Source organism: Bos taurus, chromosome 21 (assembly GCF_002263795.3).
Source record: "Bos taurus isolate L1 Dominette 01449 registration number 42190680 breed Hereford chromosome 21, ARS-UCD2.0, whole genome shotgun sequence".
In the NCBI taxonomy this organism is placed as follows: domain Eukaryota; kingdom Metazoa; phylum Chordata; class Mammalia; order Artiodactyla; family Bovidae; genus Bos; species Bos taurus.
In genome coordinates, this window is record NC_037348.1 from 32048749 (window position 1) to 32076154 (window position 27406).

Sequence of the window (27406 nt, forward strand, 5' to 3'; positions counted from 1 at the left end):
GCTCAGTTGTGTCTGACTCTTAGCGACCCCATGGACTGCAGCCTACCAGCCTCCTCCGTCCATGGGATTTTCCAGGCAAGAGTACTGGAGAGGGGTGCCATTGCCTTTTCATCCAGATCTGCAGCCTTTCTCATTGATGGAAGCAGGGTCGGTTACATGGAGTAGACAGGGACCTTCGGGCAGGAATGAGGCTGACTGACAGAGACAGGGCGAGGGTGGAGTGAGGGCGTGTCTTCTGGAGGGTGTCGTGGCGCAAGGAAAGGCTCCCCCGGGGGTCTCCCCTCCCGGCCGCGACCGCCAGCCTCCGGGAACCTCTGGGCCCGCTGCAGATCGCCACATCGCCGCGGTCCACCCCCAGCGCCGTGGTACCCAATCAGCGGCGCGGCCTGGAGCCCCGCCCCCTCCCCGCCCCCCCGCCGATGCTATTTAGGCCTCGGCCTGGCCAGTTTCACCATCGCAGTTGGGGCTCGGGCCTCCGCGTTACGTCGCTCTAGTTACTGAGGCCACGGACCTCTCCGCATTCCGTTCCCACCTCCGTACGTACGCCGCGCCGCCTCTCTGCAGCGCTCATTCGAGCGCCGCCGCTGGCTTGGGCCCCGCCTGCTTCCCTCCTCGCCTTTCTGTGTGTCCGCGGCTGGCCGGCGCGATGCAGCTGGGCCCGAGGCCCGCCACGCTGGGGCTGCTGCTGCTGTGCGCCGCGGCAGCCGGCGCCGGGGAAGCCGAGGAGCTGCACTACCAGCAGGGCGAGCACCGCGCCGACTACGACCGCGAGGCGCTGCTGGGCGGCCAGGTGAGGCGGCCAGACCGGGGGCTGGGAGGGTCGGGCCTCGCAGCGCGGCTGCCGCGGGCTTTGTCCCCGCGGGACAAAGGGGGCTGCCGGGCGAGGCCTGGTCGGGGCAGCCTGACAATGGGGGCCGGGCGGGGCGCCGCTCACTCTCCGATGGACCCCGGAGTCTGTAAGCGCGTCAAAACAATGCAGCCCAAGAGCCAGATCCCTTCTACTTTCCCTACAAGGGGCAGGGTTACTGAGGGGATCATTGGGGGAGGGCCCTTGGAGAGCAGATATGGGTCACCCCAAAAGCCCTCCGCAAGGGAGGTCTCTAATAGCTCTGTTTTTCTCCACCATTTTGCCCTCCTGATAGTAATGCGTGATCCCCTCTGTATATCGCTTACCTCCCAAAGGAAGAAGTCGATGAATATGTTAAACTCTCCCCCGAAGAGCAACACAAAAGACTGAAGTCAATCATAAAGAAAATTGACCTGGACTCAGATGGCTTTCTCACCGAAAGTAAGGACGTCCTACACAACTAACAATGGAGACAGCCCTTTGTAGGAGACAAATGCAAACATTTAAGCAGGGTGTCTGTTGAGTGTAGATGACTAGTGTTGCAATCAGTTAGAGATGATATGTGAGAGGGGAAAAAGGACATGGTGAGTAGGTTTTATACCTCCAAATCTTTAGACATAGGATACCAAGTAAAGCTCAGTGCTTTCTCCCGTAATACATAAGCATCATTGACCCTACACGGTGTTCAGGTCATACCTAGAGCAATTGCCGGACTCCTCACATGACTTTTTATCAGTGTCAACAATGTAATTCATTTTGGAGAAACAAACTAAAGCCTTAAGGCATTAAGTTTATTGCTCTTTTGATAAATGCTTCATTAGAATCTTAAGAACTTGCTTCTTTTTATAAGCAAGTAGAAAAGGACCTGTTGCGTGTGAATTGTATTTATGACACATGATTATAACTCGGTAGGAACCATATAATCATTATGTCCACCTCTTTTTGTAGGGGTGAAGAAATTGAAACCCAGAGGCATACGTACCTTGCTCAAATGAGTGGCAAAACCAGGATTAGAATCCATATCTCCTGCCCTTAATTCAGTCTTTAATATCCTTCACTTAAAAAAAAAAAAATGAGTGCTCTTAGATAGGTTCTAGAGTCAGGAACGAAATGCACAGATTATTAAAAGAATAGTCTAAATAAATAGCTGCCTCTCCCCATTGCTTCATTCATTTGAAGAACCCTATCAAGTTTTCCAAATTGATCCTCAACAAAAATTCAGGAACTGTTTTGCTATAACTCTCATTTAAATGGTGCTCAACATCTGAAGAATGAAGTTGCTAGAGAGAATTACAACCTGATTGGTAAATTCAAGATGTGTTGTCAATGAAGTGCCCTCAGGTGTGGTCACCAATATTAAGGCTTTGTTCCTTTTATGTGAACAACAGAGCCTCTAGGCTAATTATCCAATAAGAATAGGTCCATCTTTGGATACATTAGAGAGTGCGCAAGATGATTTGGAAAACTTGGTGGCATTTATCTGTAAGGGCCTATATATGCTCCAATATTTAACAGTAAGCTTTTAAAAAATTAAAATTAAAAGGAACTTAGTCCAAATCTTCATTTAGTAGATGAGAAAACAAAACCTTGAGAGGGTAAACTTACCTCTAACAGCAGAGCTGAAGTGTGAAGCCCTGTTTCTGGCCTCTGTTCCATTCTGTACCCTGTTACGCCTGGACGATCATTCCACTTGAGGACTCTTCAGGAAGTTTTGCTTATTTGCACGTTAAGGGCCATGACTGGACTCGGGTTCTTGAGAGACAGCAAAGTTCAGTGGAAAGAGTTTGGGCTTTGAAGCCAAACATGGGGTTTGAATCTGGATTCTGCTGCTTATCAGTTATGAGTCCTCAATTTCTAATATCAATTTCCTGAACTGTAAAGCAATGATTATAATTGCCTTGTTTTGAAGATTAGAGACAGCATCTGTAGAGGACTTGGTATAAAGTAATTGTTCCATGGTTACCATAATTATTCTATCCCAATTTAAAGTTTCAGGAGAGACAAAAATATCTTTACTTTTCTCTATTCACCTGACTTCCCTCAAACTAACAGAGGAGTACCATTCTTTAAACTAAATGGTGTATTATCTTTAAACCAAATGGGTACTCTTGCTATTCTTACAAATACGCACATTTTTCTCCCCTCATCCCTTTTTTTCTATGATGCATATACTAAATATCTCTGCTGCTGCTAAGTCGCTTCAGTCATGTCCGACTCTGTGCGACCCCATAGACGGCAGCCCACCAGGCTCCCCCGTCCCTGGGATTCTCAAGGCAAGAACACTGGAGTGGGTTGCCATTTCCTTCTCCAAAATATCTCTATAGATATTTTAAAGTATTTTAAGATAGATTTTTAAAAGTTAATTTGAAAGTGGACATTTGAGATTTAGAAACTTTTCCTCCATGTTTTCAGATACCCAGTTAAGACAAAGCTATTACAAGACACGCATAAATCATAATTGCTACCCATAACTTTGTTAAAATTTCCTCCAGATGATTTGACATAGTTAATGGTAATATACTGTAACAATGTTTCTCAAACTTCAGTCACTTGAGTGCATTTTTCAGAAGTTAGATCATACTTACTTATCTATTATTTCCTTAATATAGTCTTGATTCAACTCAATGTAAAATGTATTTTAAACTGTATATTACTTTTGTAAATGAAGAACACTTTTTTCTAATACGTATTAAGTGGGTAGCTATTCAAATATTTGTGCTTCCTGAGAGGTCTGTGATAATTAGCAAAGTAAAAGTTGCTCAGTCGTGTCCAACTCTTTGTGATCCCATGGACTATACAGTCCATGGAACTCTCTAGGCCAGAATACTTGAGTGAGTAGCCTTTTCCCTCTCCAAGGGATCTTCCCAACCCAGGGATCAAACTCAGGTCTCCTGCATTGCAGGTGGATTCTTTACCAGCTGAGCCACAAGGGAAGCCCAAGAATACTGGAGTGGGTAGCCTATCTCTTCTCTAGTGGATCTTCCCAACCTAGGAATCAAACCAGGGTCTCCTGCATTGGGACAGATTCTTTACCAACTGAGCTATCAGGAAAGCCCAATTAGCAAAAGTTATCTGCAATTTTTTGGATAATATGTTTTAAAAGTCAAGTGCTTTCTTGGCCAATTGGTAGTTTATTTAATAAATACTTCTTGAGCCCGGTGCTTTCTAGTCATTTGGAGTACCTTAGTGAACAAAATATACCAAAACTCTCCATACTCAAAGGGCTTACGTTCTGGGTTGATCACATATAACATTCTTAGATTCCAAACAGCTCTCCTTGTCTCCTACTCCTATTTCTATGAACGCAGCTAAACCAATTCTCACTCAAATATTTATAAACACTAAAGTTTTTTTTTTTTTTCTTTTAAAGAATGTTTAGAAATCCTCACTACTCTTAAGTATCAGAATTACTGTCACATTCATTGTGTTCTGGGAAATTCTCATAGGTGAACTCAGTTCATGGATTCAAATGTCTTTTAAACATTATGCTATGCAAGAAGCGAAACAACAGTTTATTGAGTATGATAAAAACAGTGATGGTAGTGTGTCATGGGATGAATACAACATTCAGATGTATGATCGGGTGATCGACTTTGTTGAGAACACTGCTCTCGATGATGCAGAAGAGGAGTCTTTTAGGCAGGTGAGTATGTGTGCACAAGCTTTTTCTTTTGATTATATCAGTTCAGTTTCCTGCATGAGTGAGCACAAGAACCCTGAGGTCATCGACTGGATTGCCTTGTTCTCTAGGCAATCACCTGTTCCACCTCAGTGGTCATTTTGATGTTTCCTTTCTAGCCAGATTTAGGACTCTTATTCTGGACTACCTCAATTATCCCTGCATCTTTTTCTTAGCTGCATCATTTGTTCTCATTTCCTGGTTTGCTTTTTTAGTGTATTTTGAATATGTTTCATAATATTTTATTTTATTGTGTTATTGAATGGTTGGTTTTGTATCATATTTATTAGGAAGATTATAGAGGCCTATTCCCATTTTTAAGTACCATTTTAAGTATTTATATAAAATAAACATTTTTTAAATTGTGGTAAGATACACATAAAATTTACCATTTTACTATTTTTAAGTGTGCAGTTCCATATTTTTTTATTATATTCACACTGTTAGGCAACCAATCTCCAGAATTTATTTCATCTTGCAAAACTGAAACTCTAAACCCATTAAAGTGTTAGTCACTTAGTTGTGTCTGACTCTTTGCAACCCCATGGACTGTAGGCTGCCAGCCTCCTTTGTCCATGGAATTCTCCAGGCAAGAATACTGGAGTGGGTTTCCATTCCCTTCTCCAGGGAATCTTTTCCACCCAGGGATCAAACCCAGGTCCCCTGCATTGCACGCACATTGTCTACCATCTGAACCACCAGGAAGCCTCAAATAACTCCCCGTTTCCACTTCCCCCAGCCCCTGGCAATCACTGCTTTACTTTGTGTCTCCGAATTCAACTACAGTAATTCCCCAACATATGAACGAGTTCCATTCCAAAAGTGCATTCATAAGTTCAACAAAGTTAGCCTGTACCCAACAAACACAAATCAGCTATACAGTGTTATAATAGGTTTATAATACTTTTTGCACAAATAATACACACAAAAATACAAGAAAATAAAACAACTTTAATTTTACAGTATAGTACCTTGAAAAGTACAGTAGTTCCAGCTACGTCACTGCTTCTTTTATGCTTGCCTCTGGACATATTGGGCTTGAAATAAGGAGACTGTACTACCGTATTTTATACAGTGCCTGCATGCATGCTGAGTTGCTTCAGTCATGTCTGACTTTGCAATGCCAGGCTGCTTTGTCCATGGGATTTTCCAGGCAAGAATACTGGAGTAGGTTGCCATTTCCTTCTCCAGGGCATCTTCCGACCCAGGGGTCGAACCTGCGTCTCTTACGTCTTCTGCATTGGCAGGCTGGTTCTTTACCTCTAATGCCACCTTCAAAGCCCGTACTCTGTACATACTGTACAGTAAGGTACACAAAAGCATAAGCACTTGGAGAGGATGCATGCATGTGACAATGGACGCCAGACCTGTGAATTAGCTTAAGTGATTGGACATGAAAACACACGTTCACATCTTTGAAAGTTTGCAACTTGAAGGTTCATATGAATGAGACTTACTGTATTCTAGGTGCCTCATGTAAGTGGAATCATACAGTATATTTTTTGTGATTAGCTTATTTCACTTAGCAGTCTCAAGATTTGTCCAGGTCATACTATGTGTCAAAATTTCCTTTTAAAGACAATAATATTCCAGTATATGTATATATCACATTTTGTTATCCATCCATCAATCAATGGTGAGTTGAGTTGCTTCATCTTTTTGGCTATTGGGAGTAATGTTGCTATGAACATGGATGTACAAATACCTCTTTGAGATCCTGCCTTTAATTCTTTTGTGGGTACATCCAGAAGTGGAATTGCTAGTTCATATATAGTAATTCTGTTTTTAAATTTCTGAGGAACTGCAACACTGTCTTCCATAGTGGCTGCACCATTTAAAATAACTTATTTTTAAAGATTCAGTATCACTGTGAGTTGTGTTGTGTCTCATGGTTTAATTTGTTGAAATACTTCTTAAGCAGAATTGAGGAAGACATATTTAGGAATTAATAGGAACTTTTTTAAAGACTTTACTTAGTAATTGGTAGGAAGTCTTTAAGACAAATTACTATAAGCCTTAAAAATTGATATTGTGAATACTTTGTATTTCAGAGGTAATTTTAAAGACTTTTTTTAAAAAGAGGTTGTTGTATGTGGAAAAAATAAACTCAAACAACTATTTGCAAAGGTCATGTCCCAACATATTAGTCAAGGGTGCTTTGAAAACTTCTGAGCTTCCTCTGTTGGCATCTACAATTTAGTTTTTACTGTGGCCATATTGTGGCATTGTATATGCTATTTATTTAAGAACCACTTGAACTCTGTAGGTCATCACTAACTCGAAATTGGTTGTTTCTCTGCTAAGGATTGTCGACTAAAAAAATGCACAATTGAGAGTTGTCTGTAGGTCATCACTAACTCGAAATTGGTTGTTTCTCTGCTAAGGATTGTCGACTAAAAAAATGCACAATTGAGAGTTGTCTGTAGGTCATCACTAACTCGAAATTGGTTGTTTCTCTGCTAAGGATTGTCGACTAAAAAAATGCACAATTGAGAGTTGTCTGTAGGTCATCACTAACTCGAAATTGGTTGTTTCTCTGCTAAGGATTGTCGACTAAAAAAATGCACAATTGAGAGTTGTGTGTTAAGTTGAGGCAATATGAGGACTGCAGCCTGGGAGACAGCGCCTCAGGTAGCTCTGAGAAACTGCTCCAAAGAGGCAGGGGGGAAGGAAAGGACAGTATATATGTGATTTGGGTAAAGGGGGAGTACATACAGTCAAGCACATTAATTTTTTTAGAAAGTTTCTGCTGGTCTTATGAAGCTTCTGCTAGTCATGAGAAACAGTTGTCAACCATGAAGGATTTTAGTGCTTTTCTAGAGATGAGGAGATAGAAGAATTGGGCTCATAAAATTATCTCCTGAGAATATCTAACTATCTGAAGACCTGTCCTGCCAGTTTTCCCAGAACGCAGAGTGCCTGGCTTCTGCTGTCCATCTTGAGCTCCTTCAGAGGGTGCTGGAGCCCAGCAGCTGCAGCAGCACATGATTTAATTCTTGTAGAGGTAGATGGCAGGCACCCATGGCAAGTGCCAATTTGTGGTTGACATGATTATGCATGTGCTGTGCCTGTACCACCAGTGTGGAGGGTAAGGACTCCAGCTGTGGGGCCAGTCACCTTGGCTTTACATTCAGCAAGGGCTTCCCCAGTGCTTCGGCAGCTAAAGAATCCACTTGCAATTCAGGAGCTGGAGGAAATGCGAGTTCAGTCCCTGGGTTGGGAAGATCCTCTGGAGGAGACGGACTGGCAGGCTGCAGTCCAAAGGGTCGCAAAGCATCAGACAGGACTGAGCATGCACGCAGCACCACATGACAGTGGGGTACCTTGGGTTAAATTAACCCTCCTGTGCCTCAGTGTCCTCATATCTAAAAATGGGGATGAAAACAGTATGGAGAAATAGTAATAAATAGTAGCAGTTGAACTGGTAAATCCTTCTATGTTAATTTGAAAGAAAATTGTTGAAGAAAACATGTGAGTCACATGTTTATCTCTAATACTTACATACAATCAGCTTTTGGAAGTTGTTTAAGCATTTGTTAACTATCAGCTTTAGAGTAGATAAGATTTAATATATAGGGGGAAAGTATCCTCTTTTCTCCTTATTTGGGTCTTCATCTTACAGCAGACTGAAAAGAGTGTAAATCAGTCTTTTTACTACTTAGTGCTAAAAAGAAAACAGATGATGATAATGAGATCTAGAATTTGTCTGCTAGTTATTCTCCTTTACTATAGGAATTAACTCATCTTAAAAGCATCGTTCACATTCCAAGATTTTTTCTTAAAACCAAACCATGGTGTGACATTATGACTTCTTTGCCAGGGAATAATACAAACGTTAAATACAGTATTTTAAAATCTTACCAGAAGTAGATTCTGTGTTTGTTTTTCACTCAAAAGATTTAATTATTATCCCATCAAAAAGTAGGGAAATTGTGTAGTTTTTTAAAATCTATATTCTTTGGAGAGTGGAGTAGGGTGGAATGTAATAATACATGATGGTATGGAGAAGAAAATCTTTACTTTGAAGAAGTACGTGACTTGTTACATAAACTGTTGATGAGCAGTTTGGTTTTTTTAAAAGATGTCTGATTTTAATGCTGTGTTTCTCACCCAGGTACTCTGGACATGTTGATTATAAGACTGTACTTTTAAAGAATGAATTAGATGGGCCTTATAGCCTACAGGAATTAATGGGTCCCTGAAATGAACACTTCTCAATGGGAGTCCTATTGGTCCTGTTTGCTTATTCTTCAACAACATAGGAATATGTCTCTACATGAAATTCTATTTATAATACTTTGTTAGAATTATATATATATATATATATATATATATATATATTTACATATATGACCCACTAAAAGTGGATGTGGGGTATAAAAATGAACCCAGACACAATTGCATGATTCTGCAAAATAAAAAATAAAAGGATGAAGAATGTATCGATCTTGATCAAAGTTACAGCCTAAACATTGTACCATAAAAGAATCATAAAAAGTAATTGGATGTCCAAATAAAATGTTTTTGTATGGAAGCCTATTAAAAACCAAAAATCAATTTGATAGCTGAATTATATGTTACTTTTAATGTTTTCATACAGAGAATAGAGATAACCTGGAATAATGACTTGCAGGCTGTGAGATGCCGGAAAAAAAGTATTTCTTTATGACCTGATGAACAAGTATAGTCAGCACTTTTAAGCAGGATAATTAAAGTTTGAGGACCTACCTGGCAAAAGCTCAATTCCTATAACTTCTAAAGCCAGCTGCGAATGTGCATGTGTAAGCAGGATTTATTTGTGTAGGATATAATCATGCATGTGGCTAATCAGAATCTTAAGACCTAGACTTTTGTTCTGTTATCACAGGTTATAGATTTCCTCGTGTAAAATCTTTAGTCTACCAAAAGATGGCAGTTTTGTTCTTCACAAGTTTCTGTTACAATGTAAAAATAAATGACTATAGTAGTTTCTATCTTTTTACTACTGTGCATAGTACTTTCTATGCACTAGAACACAAGGGTTTTATACAGGAAAAAAAAAGTGTTGAGGTTTTATGAAACTGACAGTCCTTTGTGGTCGTCTTTTAGAAATTTGCCCCTTTGGACAAAGTCTTGGTGTATTAGCTTCTTTAATATGAGTCTCTAATAAATGTGTTCTTTAAATGACCATGAATAAGACTTTTAAAAATCCCATTATTTTTTAAAAACCTGAGAAATGTAAATGAGAAAAGTACTTTATTTTTTTTTTTAAGAAATCTCAGCTATTGAAAGAGATCCTTTCTTTCCATAGGCAAATTTGGCCAAATTCAGCTCCCTCTGCTGAAACATGGACCTTTTGCTCCAGATTGAAGGGTTCTTTCATAAGGAAATCTAAGCACTTTAGTATTTTGAATAGTGATTTATTCAAAAACCTTGATTGACTCAGCTAAGTACCTCAAATTCTTGTTTTTCTACTTTTCCCCATGTTAAACCTGAACATAACATGTACATTATTTAGTCTAGTTATTTAAAATTATGAAACATTAAGTTAAAAGCAGCTGTTTGGAAACATGTTTTTTTCCTGCCATGATTGGATGAATATAACTGGCTAGTGGAATCTGGGTATTTAAAATTCTTTGGGGAAAGAAGTGAGCCTCCACTGTAACTCAGTCATCGTAAAAGAACTACTGTTTCAGTAAACAAGTGCTACCCAACCTTTAGTATTCTAGAAAATTGAGAAGAGCATTTCTTTTCAACAGTGAAACACATAAATTAAAAGCTTCTAAAATATTTGAAATTGTGCTTTTTAAAAAAATGTGTGATTTAATACACATCAGTTTATAAAAAGGAAAGTTATTCCTAGAAATTTCTCAAAATGTATGCAGGATTAGCAATATGCCACTATTGGCTTCCAATCCTCTTAATTACAGAATTACCTTTGAGAAAATTGATTAAAAGTCGCTTTTCTCCTAATAGTCGCTACTGCTTGGTTTCCTACCAGAGTGTACTTGAGGGGAAAGAAAAGGAAGATGGGCATGACAAAGTAGAAAACGGTATGATTATTTAGCTCAACCCCAAGATAGGGGCTTTTCAGCTTTTGATGTGTTTATCTGGACATACAGAAGTAGCACTATAAACAGCCTATGAAGAGTAGACTTCCAAATATTTACCAAAAGTATTCTCATAAGAGGAGTATTTGAAACCTGTTACAGTGTTTTTGAAAAGTCATTTTGAAGACCAGAAACAGAAATAGGCACACCAAGAACTAATACATAGTCTAAAGTCATTGCTTTGGGGGCATTCAAAAAGTTGCTGCGATTGTTAAAGAAGGTAGTGTGTAGTGTTGTAGAAAGAACAGGAGGGATCCAAGTTCAATATATTTTAGTTGTTTTCCTGACATCCCTTTCAATAAATCATTTTAATCTCAATTTTTTTATCAATAATAGTAACACGTAACATTGAATACCTAATATGTTTTCTAATTGCTTGATAGGAATTCTCATCTCAGTTGCTTAATAGAGATTTTTTCTTATTATGAATTGTTCAGTTTATTTAAACTAAAAAAAAACCAAAAAACAGTTCACTGATTTCTCTCACTTCCCTACCAGCCACTTCTGGCAGCCACCTGTCTGTTCTCTCTATCTGTGAACTTGGTTTTTTGTTTTTGTTTTTTGGGTTTTGTTTTTGTGAACTTTTTGTTTGTTTTTAGATTCTACATATGCAAGGTCATACAGTATTTGTCTTTCTCTGACTTATTTCACAAAGCATAATGCCCTTGAGGTATATATCCATGTTGTCTTAAATGACAAGATTTTATTCTTTATGGCTGAATAATATTCTTATATATATTAGTGGAACATATTATGTAATTTCTTTATCCATTTATCCATCAGTGGATATAGGCTGTTCCCATGTGTTGGCTATTGTAAATAATGCTGCAGTGAACATAGAGGCTTGTGTATCTTTTTGAGTTAGTATTTTCATTTTCTTTCGACAAATACCCAGAAGTGGAATTGCTGGATTGTCTTGTTGTATAGCATCCAGGTGTCAGGTGTGCCTCACTGTGGTTTTGATTTGCATTTCCCTGATGATTTATGATGCTGAGCATCTTTTCACCTGCCTGTTGGCCATCTGTATGTATTCGGAAAATGTCTATTCAGACCTGCCCATTTTTTTAGTTGGACTGTTTGTTTTTCTATTGAGTTGTACGAGTTCTCTATATATTTTGGATATTAGCCCCTTATCAGATAGATGATTTGCAGATATTTTCTCCCATTCAGTAGCTTTCATTTTCTTGACGATTTCTTTGGCTGTGCAGAAGCCTTTTAGTTTGATGTAGTCCCACTTGTTTATTTTTGCTTCTGTTGTTTTTGGTGTCAAATTATCCCAGTTGTATAGTTGAGGAGCCCAAAGAGGTTTAGCAGTTTGCCGTAAGTAACAAGTTAATAAGTGGCATTGCTGGAATTCAGATCTGAGTCTCCCTATGTCGCTGTACTGCTTCTAGTAAATGCTTGTTATTTGCCCAACTTAACATCAAAGGGATGATGTGAAGATTAAATGTGATAATGGATATAAATGTACTTTAGAGGTCACATAGCTTGTATTTTTCAAAGTATTTTTAATGACATTGTGGGATGAATGAGAAAACCTTTAAATGTTCAATATTTAATTTTCAAAGCTTCATTTAAAGGACAAGAAGCGATTTGAAAAAGCTAACCAGGATTCAGGCCCTGGCTTGAACCTTGAAGAGTTTATTGCTTTTGAACATCCTGAAGAAGTTGATTATATGACGGTAAGGAAGAAAAAATTTCAAGATAACTATTGAATAGCCAAAACTTTAAAACTTTTACATAGTAATGAAAATAAATTATATACAAAACAGAATTTTAGGAGATGATCTAAACTTTTCCTTGCTTCAGAAAAGGGGTGGGAAGACGGAGGTTTTCTGGTGGAGTGGGGGTGTGTACAGGGCGGGAGAAGGTAAGGAATGAGGTTTTCTTCAGTCTCTGAAGTGTTTATGTGTATCCGTCTTTGCCTGGCTAGTTTCTCTTTCATAACTGGGTTACCTTCAGCGCCTTCCTTGTCGTTTTGTAGCTTTCAGACTTTTCTCAGGTGTTTCAATATTAGTAACACTAGAACTTCCTGTTTAGTTTACAGGGTTACTTGTGAAAACTTTTGGTCTGGGAACACTATCATATTTAGATCCCTTTTCATAGGGTATGGGAGTGGGATGAGGTGGGGGGATGCAACTGCTAATGACTAATAATGTTTTTGTAACTTTAGGCATAATGAGTCCTCTCATCCCTTTAAAAGAAGTACCAGCTCTTCAAAATTTTGTTGAACCCAGGGTATAATTCAACAGTGATTAAGTCCCTGCTATGACTTGGTAAACTTCTTGGGAGCAGAAACTATCATATTGGAGAGTAAACTTTAACATAAGAAATGGCTTTTAAAAAACAGACTAAACGTTTACATTGAGGTCTGTTGCCTGGCATCAGCCCCAAGCTGTGTGGCTTGGTTCCCTGGACATTTCAGGGAGGGAAGATGTAGCTTTGTGCTTAATGGGTCATGGTTGGATGTCCCTGCCTTGATAGCAGGACTGCAGATATATTTTTCTCTCTAACTTGGTGGCAAGACACCACCATCAGTGCCATTTCTCTTGCCATTGTGAGGCTTTGGATTTCTTACTTTCCACAAAGTACATGACCTAGTTTGAGAACATTGCTGGGCACAGTTTGTTTAAGTGCCAGAATTAAGTGGAGATAAGCTAATTGAGCCCTAGCATGGTAGGCGGAGGATGTTGGATCTTGATTATCTGGGGAATAAGGAACAGTTGAAGACTGAGGAGGGAAATGACCAGTGATAGCAATGAAATAATTTAGGCATTATGTGTATAGCCCTGGAATATTAAGTGGCAATGGAATGAATTGATGAGTGACCAACATTTTGAAGAAAGCATAGACAGGAATGTTGACTGATATAGCATGGGAGGGGAAGAGGGCAAGAATCAGAAATGACTCTGAGGTTGGAAGCTTGAGTAACAACGATACAAAAGCAGTACCATCGCAGAATGGGATATGTCGGGATGGGAAAGGATGGTCTTTGTGCTGAGTTGGAGTTGATGGCAGCACACAAGATGGGTGATCATAAGACGGTGTCTCATTCAGAGCAGCTTCATTAATTTCTGTTTACCTTAATTGTTTTCGTGGATCTTTTTTTCCTTGTTTCCCTTTTAAGGGTATATAGGATAGGAAAAGGGCAGAATATAAGATCAACTAAGTGATTCTACTTTGAATTAAAAGTTGGAATTTAAAAATATTTTCGTTCACATAATTTTAAAAATTATTTTAACCAAGGCAGCATTCTTGAAATGTCTTTGTTTCCCAAGAGGATTACTTGAATGCAGGAATAATCAGTTTGATCAGTGATTCTTTTATTGGATCACAGACTCCTTTAAAAAAATCTGATGCAAGCTGTGTACCCTGCCCCAGAAAAGTCCTGAACATGTCCATGTTCATACACATAAAATACTGGGTTATAATTTCAAGAGATTCTCAGATCTTCTCTCCAAAACTAATCTTTGGGTCTCCAGGTTAACATCCCCTGGTTTCTGTATCGAAAATCTGTTATATTTGATTAAAAAAAAACAACAAAACCCAACAACTTCTACTTAAGTGTTGTTTCATGCAGATGTAGATAAAGCCCCTGGATTTGACTACAATAAGAGACTTTTGAGAATATGTTTCACTGTAGTTATGGTTCTGGAATCCAGGCTGAAAAAGTATTCAGGCAGCAGCAGGTAATGAGGAAATGAGAACAGTAGCTGTAACCTCTGAGAGGAAAAGAAAGACCAGGATGGTGGTTAAAGAGTGCAGCAGAGTCATGGGAACTTGGCTGTTTTTAAAGGCACAGAAAAAGGAGCTAGTGGAAAGGGTTGGAGAAGCTGGAGTTAAGAGTAAAAGAAAGCTCTCAGGAAGTGGGGAAGTATGGGATCTAGGAAGACAGTTGAGGGCTTCATCCTAGAGAAGAGGGGCAGAGCTTTAACTGCTGAGATCAAAGAGAAGGATGAAAGGAACAGGCATCAAAATAGAGGTGGTTAAAGGTGAGGATGCAGTGCTGGGAAACAAGGAAGGATTTCAGAAGACCTCTCCCATGCTTAGAAAAATAGGAAGTCTTTGCCAAGAGCATGTTGGAGAGAATTGGGGTAAGGCTTAGAGAAAATAGAGATGTCAAAAAACAGCCATAGAGTGTTAGGGAGGCTGAGGCAGAGAGAGACTTCCAAGCTGCAGTGAGAGCCCACAGAAGTGGCAAAAAATAAATTTATAAGGATTAGGTTTCTATTTTTGTATCTTCCTCTGATTCTGAAATAAAGGAGAAAGTGATGTGGGTCTGACGTATAGCATGAGGACGGGCATAATAAGAAAAGGGTCCAAGGGGACACAGGAGTGTAGTAAGGGAAGCAGTGGAGCAGGTCGTCTTGGGAAAGCATAACTAGAAAGGGCGTGATCTTTGGGTCAGAAGGGATTAGTTGGTAAGGAGCCTTAGAAAGAGTCAGGAACCGATTTGGGGGCAGTCTAGGGTGGATGAAGGTAGATGGGTGGAAGAGGAAGCAAGGAAGTTGAAGTTTTATAGGGTACTGACCCATTTCAGGCAACAGTTCTATGCAGAGACATCTGAGATGAGGGTTCTTTTGGCTTGTTAATGGATTGACAGGAAAGTGAAATTAAAGAAGACAAAGGTAATATAAGATATATCATTCTTCAGAAGGAGGTAATGTGCAGAAAATAGAAATGTGAGTTTATTGCCAAGGTTATTCAGGAGGGTGAGGTAGAGTGCTCAATAATAGAAGCTTAAGGATGTTAAATTCTAAGCTATTAATATTTGGGGTTTTATTCCTGCTTCTAAATTCCAGTGTTTAGAAAGATTGTGTGGCAAGTATAGACAAAATAATTATTCCTAAAGAATAATTAGGTTAAATATTTCTATAGTAGGATTAATTAATTATAGTAGAAATAATTCAATAATTAATTCTATAGTAGGGTTGATTCAGATGGTGATGGAATTGAAACTTTTGTGACAGATTTTTTTTCTTTTTGGTGAACATACATGCAATAGGAATTTGTCATTCAAGAGGCTTTAGAAGAACATGACAAAGATGGTGATGGATTTGTTAGTTTGGAAGAATTTCTTGGGGACTACAGGCGGGACCCGAGTAAGTAGGCTGGGGTGTGTGGGAGGAAGGGGAAAGGAAGAAATTGGAAGATAGTCTTGCTCATTGAGAGCTCTGTTTGATGGAGGAAAATGGAAGAACTGGGCCTCATACCTCCTTGTTGAGTTCAGTAAAATACTAGTGAAACAAAGGGGCTTACAGCTTGTCTGAGAATGCTGTTTTGCCCACTTCTAGTTCCTCATATAGAGCCAAGCATTTTTCTTCCATTTCAAACAAATACAATGTAATTATCAATTCAGATGGCTGAGGAAGTAAAGGTTGATATTTTTAAACAGACTCCTGTACCTTTGCATGTAGATCTTAGAAGAAAAAAAAAAAAATCCTATAAATACTAGAGTAAGACTGTGGAAAATGTCTTACTGTTTAAAATTTAAGGAGGTTTTATATGCAGCTTTTCGTATAAGCAGCTGTCTTTTCAGAATTTTTGCTTAGCATCACTTACTATGAATGTCACTTTAAAATTACCTATGGCATTACTTTGTAAGAACACACATTGTGAGAACACACAGGAAGATTTAGTCACATGATGTTCATAAAACCATTTCCCAGTTCAGACTTGGGCAAACAATATCAGAACAAGTAGCAGCAGTTAGCAAAATTACTAGTTTGTGATAATATGTAACACTTAAAAAAAATTTTTTTTCTCCATGAGATTTTTACATAGACTTTTTGTTAATCTCCATCTGTTTATTTATGTATTTTTTAATATAAATTTATTTATTTTAATTGGAGGCTAGTTACTTTACAATATTGTATTGGTTTTGCCATACATCAGCATGAATCTGCCACGGGTGTGCATGTGCTCCCCCTCCTGAACCCCCCTCCCACCGCCAGGTTCGACGCATGCTACATAGACTTTCATGTTTGTTTGTTTGTTTTCATTTTTTCAGTTGAGTTTTATCCCAGAACAGTTTTACAATAAAGCTGATGTTTTTTCTTTTTGGCCACATCACACAGCATGTGGGATCCTAGATCCGCCCCCAGGGCATTGAACCCACGGGGCCTGCAGTGGGAGCACAGAGGCCCAAGCCCTGGTCTGCCAGGGAGGTCCCTATGCAGCAGTTTTACATATGTCCCCTCCCTTTTGAACCTCCTTCTCATCTCCCTCCCTCCCTCTGTGCAACAATTTTAAAACTCTGAGTATCACTTTTGAAAATTACTATAGAGTTTGCGCTTATTTCAGCCCTTTTCAGTTAAGTGCTTTGTTTCTTTGGGCCTCCTTTATGTGGTAAGCTTTAAATTCATTTCCTCTATCTGGGGCTATACCAGACTTCTTATGGGATATGTGTGGTATTCTTGTGTATGCATGTTTATGTTCTTTTTTTAATATTAATATATTAATAGCCGCAAGTGAAGATCCAGAGTGGATACTTGTTGAGAAAGATAGATTCATGAATGATTATGACAGAGATGCTGATGGCAGACTTGATCCGCAAGAACTGTTGTCCTGGGTTGTACCCAATAACCAGGGCATTGCCCAGGAAGAGGTAAGTATTACAGAAGGATTCTCTCATCCCCAAATTTGTGCTATTGTAGTAAAGGAAATTCAGAATCTTAAGCCAAAGAAGGAAGTAGTGGAGTTATTTAGGATCAATGCATTGCTATTTCTTGATTTAAATCTATGATCTGTTTTAGACTGTCAAAGAGACAAGGAAGTTAGGATGGTATTATATATGAATTCAATAGTACAATAGAATAATAAAAGTTTGTATTTACCTCTGGGGCTCAAAATGGGTTATACTAATTTTCCTTGTCTTTGAGATATCCTGAATTGGATTTGAGTTGGGAGGAGACAGAACCCAGCAGAAATTAAGAAAGGAGGTGATGAGAAATGCTGTAGACAGACCCAGTCATGATAGTTAATACTTTTAGGTACTTAGACAATAATGAGTACTTGGTATACCTGAATGATTTTGACAAATCAGATCCCATTAAAATGTGAACATCTTGCTGAAAAATACTTACTATGCTTGACACGTTTTTGTTTTATTTTAAAGGCTCGTCATCTAATTGATGAAATGGATTTGAATAGTGACCGAAAGCTCTCTGAAGAAGAGATTCTGGAGAACCAGGACTTGTTTCTTACAAGTGAAGCCACAGATTACGGCAGACAGCTTCATGATGAATACTTTTATCATGACGAGCTTTGATCCCCGGGTGTATCTGAGTAGAGCACAGGCTCCTTTTATAGTTTGTTACCAGCTTTACTTTTGTGATAAAATGTTGATGTTATATTTTACACTCTTAAGTCTTACCAGAGTCAAAATTATCCTAATGTACATTATAGTTTTGGCCTTTTAGGAGAAAAGTAAAACAAAAGCCTGATATTTATTTCCAAATGCATTGAAGAAATTAAACAATGTTGTGCCATATGACAAAAAAGTCTTTCCTAAATAGTCCATCTGTTTAGTACTGTATTGTGAAATATTTGAGTTCTGTTTCCATACTTGAAAAAAAAAACAGGATTTCAGAGATGCCTGAACAATATTATTTAAGTAGTATGTGACTAAGCTATCAATTTTTTGTTTTAAGTAGGTTTAACTTGGGAACTGACAGAAGGACATTGTTTTTAGATTTAGCATTTTGTTTTAAAACCTTTAAAGGAACCTTAGAAGGACTTATACCTCACATATTAATGTTGAGAAGTTCTGCTTAATTTTAAAATGGTTTCTATAAAGGGTTTTGTTGTATGAAATAGAACTTTATATTTTTGCATATGTATAGATAGTAATTATATTTAATGTGTAACTATAGCATTATGGTGTGTGGAATTTGACTTTGTCCAGAACTCTTTTCTGTTTCTTTTTTTTGACTGATTAAAAATGAAATGTCATATCTTTTTATATGTTTGTTTGATTTTTATTTGATCTTTCAGGTAAACCTTGAATTCAGCAAAAGTTTTGTTGTATTATACATTACCTCACCTCATTCATTCCTGTATTTGAGAAGTGAATGTTCTCAAAACTTTGTTAAATTATATTCTTGCTGCATATTCTTATTTTGGTTCTTTTGGATAAAAGAATCATATTGTAATTGAATGTACACCTGACACATTTCAGTTGCTAGTATAGCAAATGTGGTCTCACTCTTTCGGGCTGGAAACAATCGTAAGGATTGCACGGGTTGAAATTACCAGTAGAGCCTGAGATCAGTCATACTGAAATTAAAGTCACACTTGATAAGCATTTGTCCGTACCTATGTAGTCAGTTTTAACCTTATTCAGGAAGTTAGCTTGTTACCTTTGTGGGGAGTAAGAAAAGTGAGAAGGTGAGAAATTTATTTCCCAGCTTTAACTCACAGTTTCTATTTTCTTAAATAACCTGTATTTGTGGGTGAAGAGGTCAACTATGCATTCTGTTAATCTTTTTCTAATCTGAAGTTCTCTCTTTTATAGCACGCACAGCATTGGGAGACTCAGCTAGTCTTTATGAGTATTAGAGAAAACCTGAAACTCTTTTCTGATAGAATTAACTGTCTGCTTACCTCTCTATTGCTCCCGTTTTTGCTGATGTGAGTTGTGAATACAGATTATAAACTCTCACACTTTAATGATAGCTTGCTTACCCTGATGGCTAAAGTACATGGTTTTCATTTTAACTTACGATACTTGTCTGGTTCCTTAAGAATTAAAAGATACACAATTATCACTCATCTGCCATTTGTCAACCTTACTGAAATCAGGATATTTGGAATTACTAGTTTGATTAGCATGCTAATCATTTGTTTTTCTTACTAGATTCTCCAAAATCTATACCAGAATTGTTAGAGGATCAGATACAGCTTTTATTTTAATCTGATGAGTTAAGAATTAGCATTCTACATTCAGCCTTGATTTCACGTGGATATAAGAATTTTGGTGACATTATTAGTGGTCATCCATATCTGTACTTCTTTAATCCCTGGCATAAAGAAATTCTATTTTCCAGCCCCCATGTGGGTGAACACGGGCTGGTTCTAACCAATTAATGTGAGTGGAAGTAGTATACGTCATTCCCAAAGCAGACCAGTGACAAACCTTTGCCGTGCCTTTGCCCTGGTGTTGTAGAGGACGCCTTACTTGAAATGGTGAAGCCACAGGATCAAAGTAGTCTTTTTAAAGGTTTCCTGCGTTTTGGCTGCGCTGTGTCTTCGTTGCTGTGCACAGGCTTTCTCTAGTTGCTGCAAGCTGAAGGCTACTCATCCTTGCCGTGTGCGGGCTTCTCTTGCAGTGGCTTCTCTTGTTGCAGAGCAGGGGCTCTAGAGTGCAGGCTCAGCAGTTATGTTGTATGGCTTAGTTGCGTGTGAAATCTTCCCAGACCAGGGATTGAACCCACATCCCCTGCACTGGCAGGTGGATTCTTTATGGAAAGTCCCAAAGTAGTCTTGATTACTGAGTGACCCTAGGAAGGTCAGATGGACTCTCAGTGGACTTTGCATGATCAAAAAATAAGACTTTTATTAAGCTGCTAAGATTTTGGTAAGAGCACAGCCTCTCCTTACTAACAGAAGATTTAGTATTAAATAATTGGCTTTTATAAGCATACAGAGAAAAAAACCTGCTTTGAACAGAGTTTCTATAATTCAGAATAGAAAAGTTTATTTCTTTTGCTAATTCAAAATAGAAAAGTTTATTTTTAATGCTTTCATTTGGATTTTAAACAAGCCTCTTTAAAAATAAAGCTTTTATTTTTATTTTAATAGAAATAGGATAATTTGAATTTATTCTTATAGAATGAGACTTTTTGAATTATTAGCTGATTCTGGTTGAAGGACTTAATAACTTCCTTTGTTTGACTCTAGGTACTACTTCAAAATGGAAAAGCTGACAGTACATACACAAATCAGTTCATACCTGTTTCTGATTGGGCAAATATACAGGACAGAAAATGACTTTATAGTTTGTGATGTGAACTTAAAAGAAGCGAGGACATTCAGTTAGCCTTACTTAGTTCTTTGCTTTGTGTTTTTTTTTTAATCGACTTTATTTTAGTCTTAGCAGTCTTAAATTCACAACAAAATTGAGCAAAAGGTAGTCATTCGCATAAACTCTGCTCTTCACACATACACAGCCACCTCTACTATCAAAATCCCTCACCAGAGTGGTGTATTTGTTACAACTGATGAACCTACATTGACACATTGGAGAAGGAAATGGTAACCCACTCCACTATTCTTGCCTGGAGAATCCCATGGACGGAGAAGTCTGGTAGGACATTATTATCACCCAAAGACCACAGTTTAGGATTTGCTCTTGATGTACATTCTGTGGGTCTGGACAAATGTATAATGACATATCTACCTTTCTACAGAGTAGTTTCACTGCCCTAAAATCCTCTCTGCTCTGCCTTTATTCATTAGTCTTCCACCCCAACCCCTGGCAAACACTAAACTTACTGTCTCCTTAGTTTTGCCTTTTCCAGACATCACATAGTTGGAATTATTACAGTATATGTCCTTTTTAGGTTCCTTTGCAGTTTTAAATTTATGCATTAAATTATGCATTTATCTCTCAGGTTTTTGTGTTACTGTATTTCCTTTTAAGTGAGAAATTTCTTCTTTAAAAAACTTCTATAAGATCTTTTCAAGTTTAAAAAATTATTTGGGAAAGCAAATTAGAGTCAAGTTCTTGAAACAAGTGTGATAACCAATGTGCTTCATTTCAACATTGAGTTTTTGTCAAATAAATATTTGGCCAGATGTTCTGACTGCTATGAAATTTTTTACAACTGATATCATTGAGTAGCTCAGCTACTTAAGGGCATGCAGAATAGCTACTAAAATGTCTCAGTTTTATTTGGGAAAAAAAAAATTCAAGTACAAAGGAAAACGCACTTTCACAGTGCATGTTCACCATATCTTAATTGCAAATTTATTGCAACCTGGAGTTCACCATATCTTTATTGCAAATTAACCAAAGACAGTTCATCAGCTACAGAAAGTAAACCATTTAAATTCTTGAAACTTTAAAAATGGTTAAAGGGAGAAAAGAAAAAAAAATGGTTAAAGGGATTTAAAAAATTCACATAGCCTTTAATCTTGGTTTTGTGGAAAAAATAAGATTAAACAAGAAAAAAAAACACCCTAGTTTTGTTTTCTGTTCTACAAAGTTATTTTTCTTCTCTTCTGAGGCCAGTTTTCAAAGAACAGAAGACATCACTCTTCTGCTCTGTGGTCCCATTAATAATGGTTGGTAACAGACGTAAAGAGACCATCCCATTACAAGAACACACTAAAAGCATGAACAAAGGTGGGTTTTCTTTGTGCCAGCTGCTGGCCTGTCTGAATTGATGCTTTGTTGTTCCACGTAACAACAAATGACCTCATGCAAGTGAATGATTTTGTTAGCGTACTCTAAAAAAAAAAAATCTTGATTACCTTTAATTGTGATCTTGCATCCATGGTGATAAGGAAAGGGAAGTTGGGCTAAGCTAAGGCTGAGCTCTGACTAGCTGTTTACAGGTATTTCACCTCACCATACTACAGCAATTGGTCCTCCAGCTGTGCTCCTTCTGCCCTTCTGCTTTTTATACCCCAACACCTCAGCAAAACTTACTCCCAAACAACCCACCAAAGCAAAGCAACGAACTGAGAGCCTAGAGAAGGGAAGAGGAGGGTGATTTGTATTAATGCCACTCTCCTGCTCAATTTAAAAACATGATAAACATAGAGTTTCCTGTATGACAAAGAGAAAAAGTATAACAGTTTATCTATAAATCAATGCGCTTTAGATAAATCAATATATAAAAATCCTTGCATAAAGTTAAAGGAATGAAATAAAAGTTTCTTGAGGACTACTCCTGTATCTTTATCCTTGCGTTTCTAGTGGCCAGTATGTGATTAGCACATAGTAGATATTTACTGAATGAATTTACTAATGGCACAAGATGAGAGAAAGCTGACATAATATCAGTTTGTTTCAATGACTGTAATTTTTTTTAATGTCTCTTAGCCTGTTCTTGACTTGCAGTCTCATTTAAAAAAGATTTCCCCCCCTTTGGATGTTTAAATATATTTATGTTTAAGTATCTTTGAGATTATTTTGTTGGTTCTAGGTGTTGTCTCATTTGTCAGTCCACTGACTCACCTTCATTATGGTTTGCAAATTTTGACTGAATTCACATTTAGTGAGAGCTGTTTGCATGGAGAGACTTGTATATCCGAGGTTGTAGAAGTCTTCCTTAGGCCTTGTGAAGTTTTATCAGTTCTAGACAGGTTTCTGTGTTAAATTTCTTAGCCTAAAATTTTCTATATTTCACAGTAATATCCCTGTGTATCTGCAGGAGCACAGTTTTGGTGACTAGTTTCTCTTCCCTGGTGGCTCACATGGTGAAGAATCTGCCTGCAATGCGGGAGACCTGGGTTTGATCTCTAGGTCAGGAAGATCCCTTGGAGAAAGGAATGGCTACCCACTTCAGTATTCTTGCCTGGAGAATCCCATGGACAGAGGAACCTGTATAGTCCATGGGGTCCCAACGAGTCGGACACGACTGAGCAACTAACACTTTCTCGTGGATGACGGCTGGCAGATATTATACTTCCTCGTTCCTTTTTAGACCAGTGAAAGTGAAAGTTAAGTCGCTCAGTCGTATCCGACTCTTTGCTACCCCATGGACTGTAGCCTACCAGGATCCTCAGTCCATGGGATTTTCCAGGCAAGAATACTGGAGTAGGTTGCCATTTCCTTCTCCAGGAGATCTTCCCAACCCAGGGATCGAACCTGGGTCTCCCCCATTGTAGGCAGACGCTTTACCGTCTGAGCTATCAGGGAAGACCGGTAGGTGGAGTTTTTCTAGTCTTCATCTCAGAGAAAGCCTCCTTCTGGTCCTGGCCAGCTCCCCACTGTAGAAGCATCATCTCCTTTCTTTTTCTTTGGCATTAAGACCTCACCCCAGTGGTTGAGGTTCACATTCAGGGGCCCTGTCTGATTCCCCTGTGAGCCATCATGCCCTGTTCATTTCTTCTCAGTTTTTGTTCCTTCTTTATTTCTAGCACATGGAGGTTTCTTTATTGCTCTTATACTCTGATCTACAATCTTACCTGTTTTGGATTCTATTTTGTCTAGCATTTAAGTGTGTTTGGAGCAGGATTTCAGTCAGCTATGATGACTAAGAAGCCTTACTGTTCATTTACATTGATAGAGAGCTGGATTTTTTTATGTGACCATAAGCTAGTAGCATAAAATTGTGCAAAATATATAATGCAATTTTAAATGCTTTAAAAATAAATGCAATGTGCAGATAGATCTCATTTGTCTTGTTTCTTAGACTTAGCCATGAGGTCAGAGCAAATCAGGGGCCAGCTGAGTCAACTAAATGACTAAACTGGAATTCTTAAAATCGCTTGAAAGAAGAATGGGGACACATCAAAGGGATGCTGGAATCAGTTTGTAGGGGTTCCCACTGGCCAAATACGGTATAATTTAAGCATCAAAATAAATCATGATAATAGATTATAAGCTTTTGAATAAAATAAAAATCCAAGTCCATGGTGAAATAAAGTAAAGAATTAAAAAATAGATGAGTGAGAAATGAATGCTCTTCCATATAGTGGAATTCCAACTTATAAATGTAGAATACATGCTGGAGTTAAAAAAATCATCAAGGGATACCAGAACTAATGGGTGAAAATTTAATAAGAAACATACATATTTACAATTTCAAAGTATATTCCCACAAATTATTTTTCTCATCATAAAGAGAAAAATAGTAGCTTTATAGCTGAGAAACCTGACAGACAAACTGTACCCAAGTCGTCTGAGTTAATATCACCAATACAGGAACTAACCAACATGTGTGTTTCTAATATGGTCATTGAGAAGGACACACCATCAGTTCTGTGGTATTCCTGAAAAACTCCAGCTGATCCTTGAATAACATGGGCTTGAATTATGGGGGCCACTTATACATGGAGTTTTTTTCAATAGTAAACTCTACAGTATTATGTGATCCACTGTTGGTTGAATCTGTAGATGTAGAGGAACGGCAGATCGAGAGGGTCGTGTGAAAATTATTCTTAGATTTTCCACTGTGCAGAGGGTTGGCACCCTTCCTCCCCAGTGTTGTTCAAGGGTCAAACCACATAGTCTGAATTTAACAACAAAGAAACCTCACAGACACAAAGTGAGGGACATCCTACAAAATTTTTGACCTATATTCTTCAAAAGTGGCAATGTCAAGAAAAGCAAAAAAAGGCCAAGGAGCTCTTCTAGTTTAAAAGAGACTAAGAAACTATGACATCTAGATATACGTGTGATCCTGGATTGGGTCCTAGAGAAAGGAAAAATAGGTATAAAGGATGTTAATGGAGTAATCCTGACATTTGAAAATGCACTGTATTTAATATTATTGTATCAGTGATAAATGTCATTACTTTTGACAACTGAACAGTGGTTATGAGAATATCCTTGTTCTTACATGCTGAAGTATTTTTAGAAGAGAAAGGAGTAAGATGGCTGCAACTTACTTTCAAATAGTTCAGGAAAAACAAAAAAGTCTGTGTTTGAGCACTGGAGGAGGGAGGGGAAATACAGACTAATATGCAAATGAGACAAAATATAAGCAGTTGATTAAGTCAGCTATAGTTTCAAACTTAAGTTTCAAAAATATGTGAAAATTTAAGTATTAGCCCTCCCCCTAAAATACATTCTAAGAGTAGGATTGATTATACACCATTCAGCAAGGTTGTTTCTGCAGATGGATTTAACTGGGTTGGAGGAAGCACAAGCTGGAATCAAGATTGACAGGAGAAATATCAATAACCTCAGATATGCAGATGACACCACCCTTATGGCAGAAAGTGAAGAACTAAAGAGCCTCTTGATAAAAGTGAAAGAGGAGAGTGAAAAAGTTGGCTTAAAACTCAACATTCAGAAAACTAAGATCATGGCATCTGGTCCCATCACTTCATGGCAAATAGATGGGGAAACAGTGGAAACAGTGTCAGACTTTATTTTTTTGGGCTCCAAAATCACTGCATATGGTGATTGCAGCCATGAAATTAAAAGACACTTACTGCTTGGAAGGAAAGTTATGACCAACCTAGACAGCATATTCAAAAGCAAAGACATTACTTTGTCAACAAAGGTTCGTCTAGTCAAGGCTATGGTTTATCCAGTGGTCATGTATGGATGTGAGAGTTGGACTGTGAAGAAAGCTGAGCACCTAAGAACTGATGCTTTTGAACTGTGGTGTTGGAGAAGACTCTTGAGAGTCCCCTGGACTGCAAGGAGATCCAACCAGTCCATCCTAAAGGAGATCAGTCCTGGGTGTCCTTCGGAAGGACTGATGTTGAAGCTGAAACTCCAATACTTTGGTCACCTGATGTGAAGAGCTGACTCATTTGAAAAGACCCTGATGCTGGGAAAGATCGAGGGCAGGAGGAGAAGGGGACGACAGAGGATGAGATGGTTGGATGGCATGACCGACTCGATGGACATGGGTTTGGGTAGACTCCAGGAGTTGGTGATGGACAGGGAGGCCTGGCGTGCTGCGATTCATGGGGTCACAAAGAGTCAGACATGACTGAGCGACTGAACTGAACTGAACAGTCCAAACAGAAGCCCAACTATGGAATTCACATAAAGTTTCTTGAGCACATGTCTCCTGACTTCAGCCTCCTGAAAAATGCTTTTTTTTCTTTTGGTTTTAATGAGGACATGCTCTTCTAATTTTTCTCCTTCCCATTTGATCACTGCTTCTCAGACTCTTTTATGGGCTTTTTCCCCCACCATCTGGGGTTTTATCCATGGCTTTTTCTCTTTCCACACTTTACCTAAATTATTTCCACTACCCCCATAGCTTGGAGAATTTCTCTAAGATGAGACTCCAAAGTCCACAGCTCAGTGTTGAAGGAGCCTGCATATCAACTTTTGGTATATATGAATACTTGACCGTTTGACGAGAAGTCCCTGAAAAAGGGCACATTTTCTCATCCAAGAGAACTGTTTGCTTTGTGGGCCAGCAGTAAGAGGCCATGGGTTAAAGCCTGTGGTGTTTGCAATAGAGAGAATGAAAGAAGTTGAACAGGAGCCAGTCTCCCATACAAAGGGAAGTATGAAATGGGGGCAGCCCTTGGAATGTCCATTTAAGAAGCCATATGGGTATAGCAGTCAAGTAGTGTAGCACTGACATAAGAGAAAAGAACTGAGAGTCCAGAAATAAGACTGTGGTGGTAGACAAGGGTGCCAAGACAACTTAGTGGGGAAAGAATAGTCTCTTCAACACATGGTGCAGGGACAACTGGATAGCTAAATGCAAAAGAATGAAATTGGACCCCTTCCTCGAACCATATACGAAAATCAACTCAAAACAGAACATAGGCCTAAATACGAGCTGAAACTATAAAACTCTTGAAGAAATTGTATAAATAAATCTTTGTGACCATGGTCAAAAGAAAAAAATAAACTGAATTTCATCAAAATTTAAAACTTTTGTGCTTTAAAGATAACATTAAGAAAGTAAAAAAATAATCCACAGAATAAGAGAAAATATTTGCAAATCATACCTGATAAACAACTTATACCTAAGATATACAAAGGACTCTTACCACTCAATTTTAAAAATAAAAAATAAAATAACAAATTATCCAATTAAAATATGGACAAATTATCTGAATAAACATTTATTCCAGGTATATATAAAAATGACCAATAAGGACATGCAAAGATGCTCAACATCACTCATCATTGTGTGC

General features: G+C 38.3%; 1 protein-coding gene across 2 annotated transcripts; it reads left to right on the plus strand.

Moving 5' to 3' along the window:
* Nucleotides 1-424: 424 nt before the first annotated feature.
* RCN2 (reticulocalbin 2) lies at nt 425-18578 on the plus strand. Of its 2 annotated transcripts, none has more exon segments than NM_001075579.1 (7): nt 425-790; nt 1183-1288; nt 4294-4490; nt 12184-12297; nt 15621-15717; nt 17080-17222; nt 17733-18576. In NM_001075579.1, coding segments are annotated over 7 exon segments (954 nt in total). In that variant the 5' UTR covers nt 425-646; the 3' UTR covers nt 17886-18576.
* Nucleotides 18579-27406: the final 8828 nt, after the last annotated feature.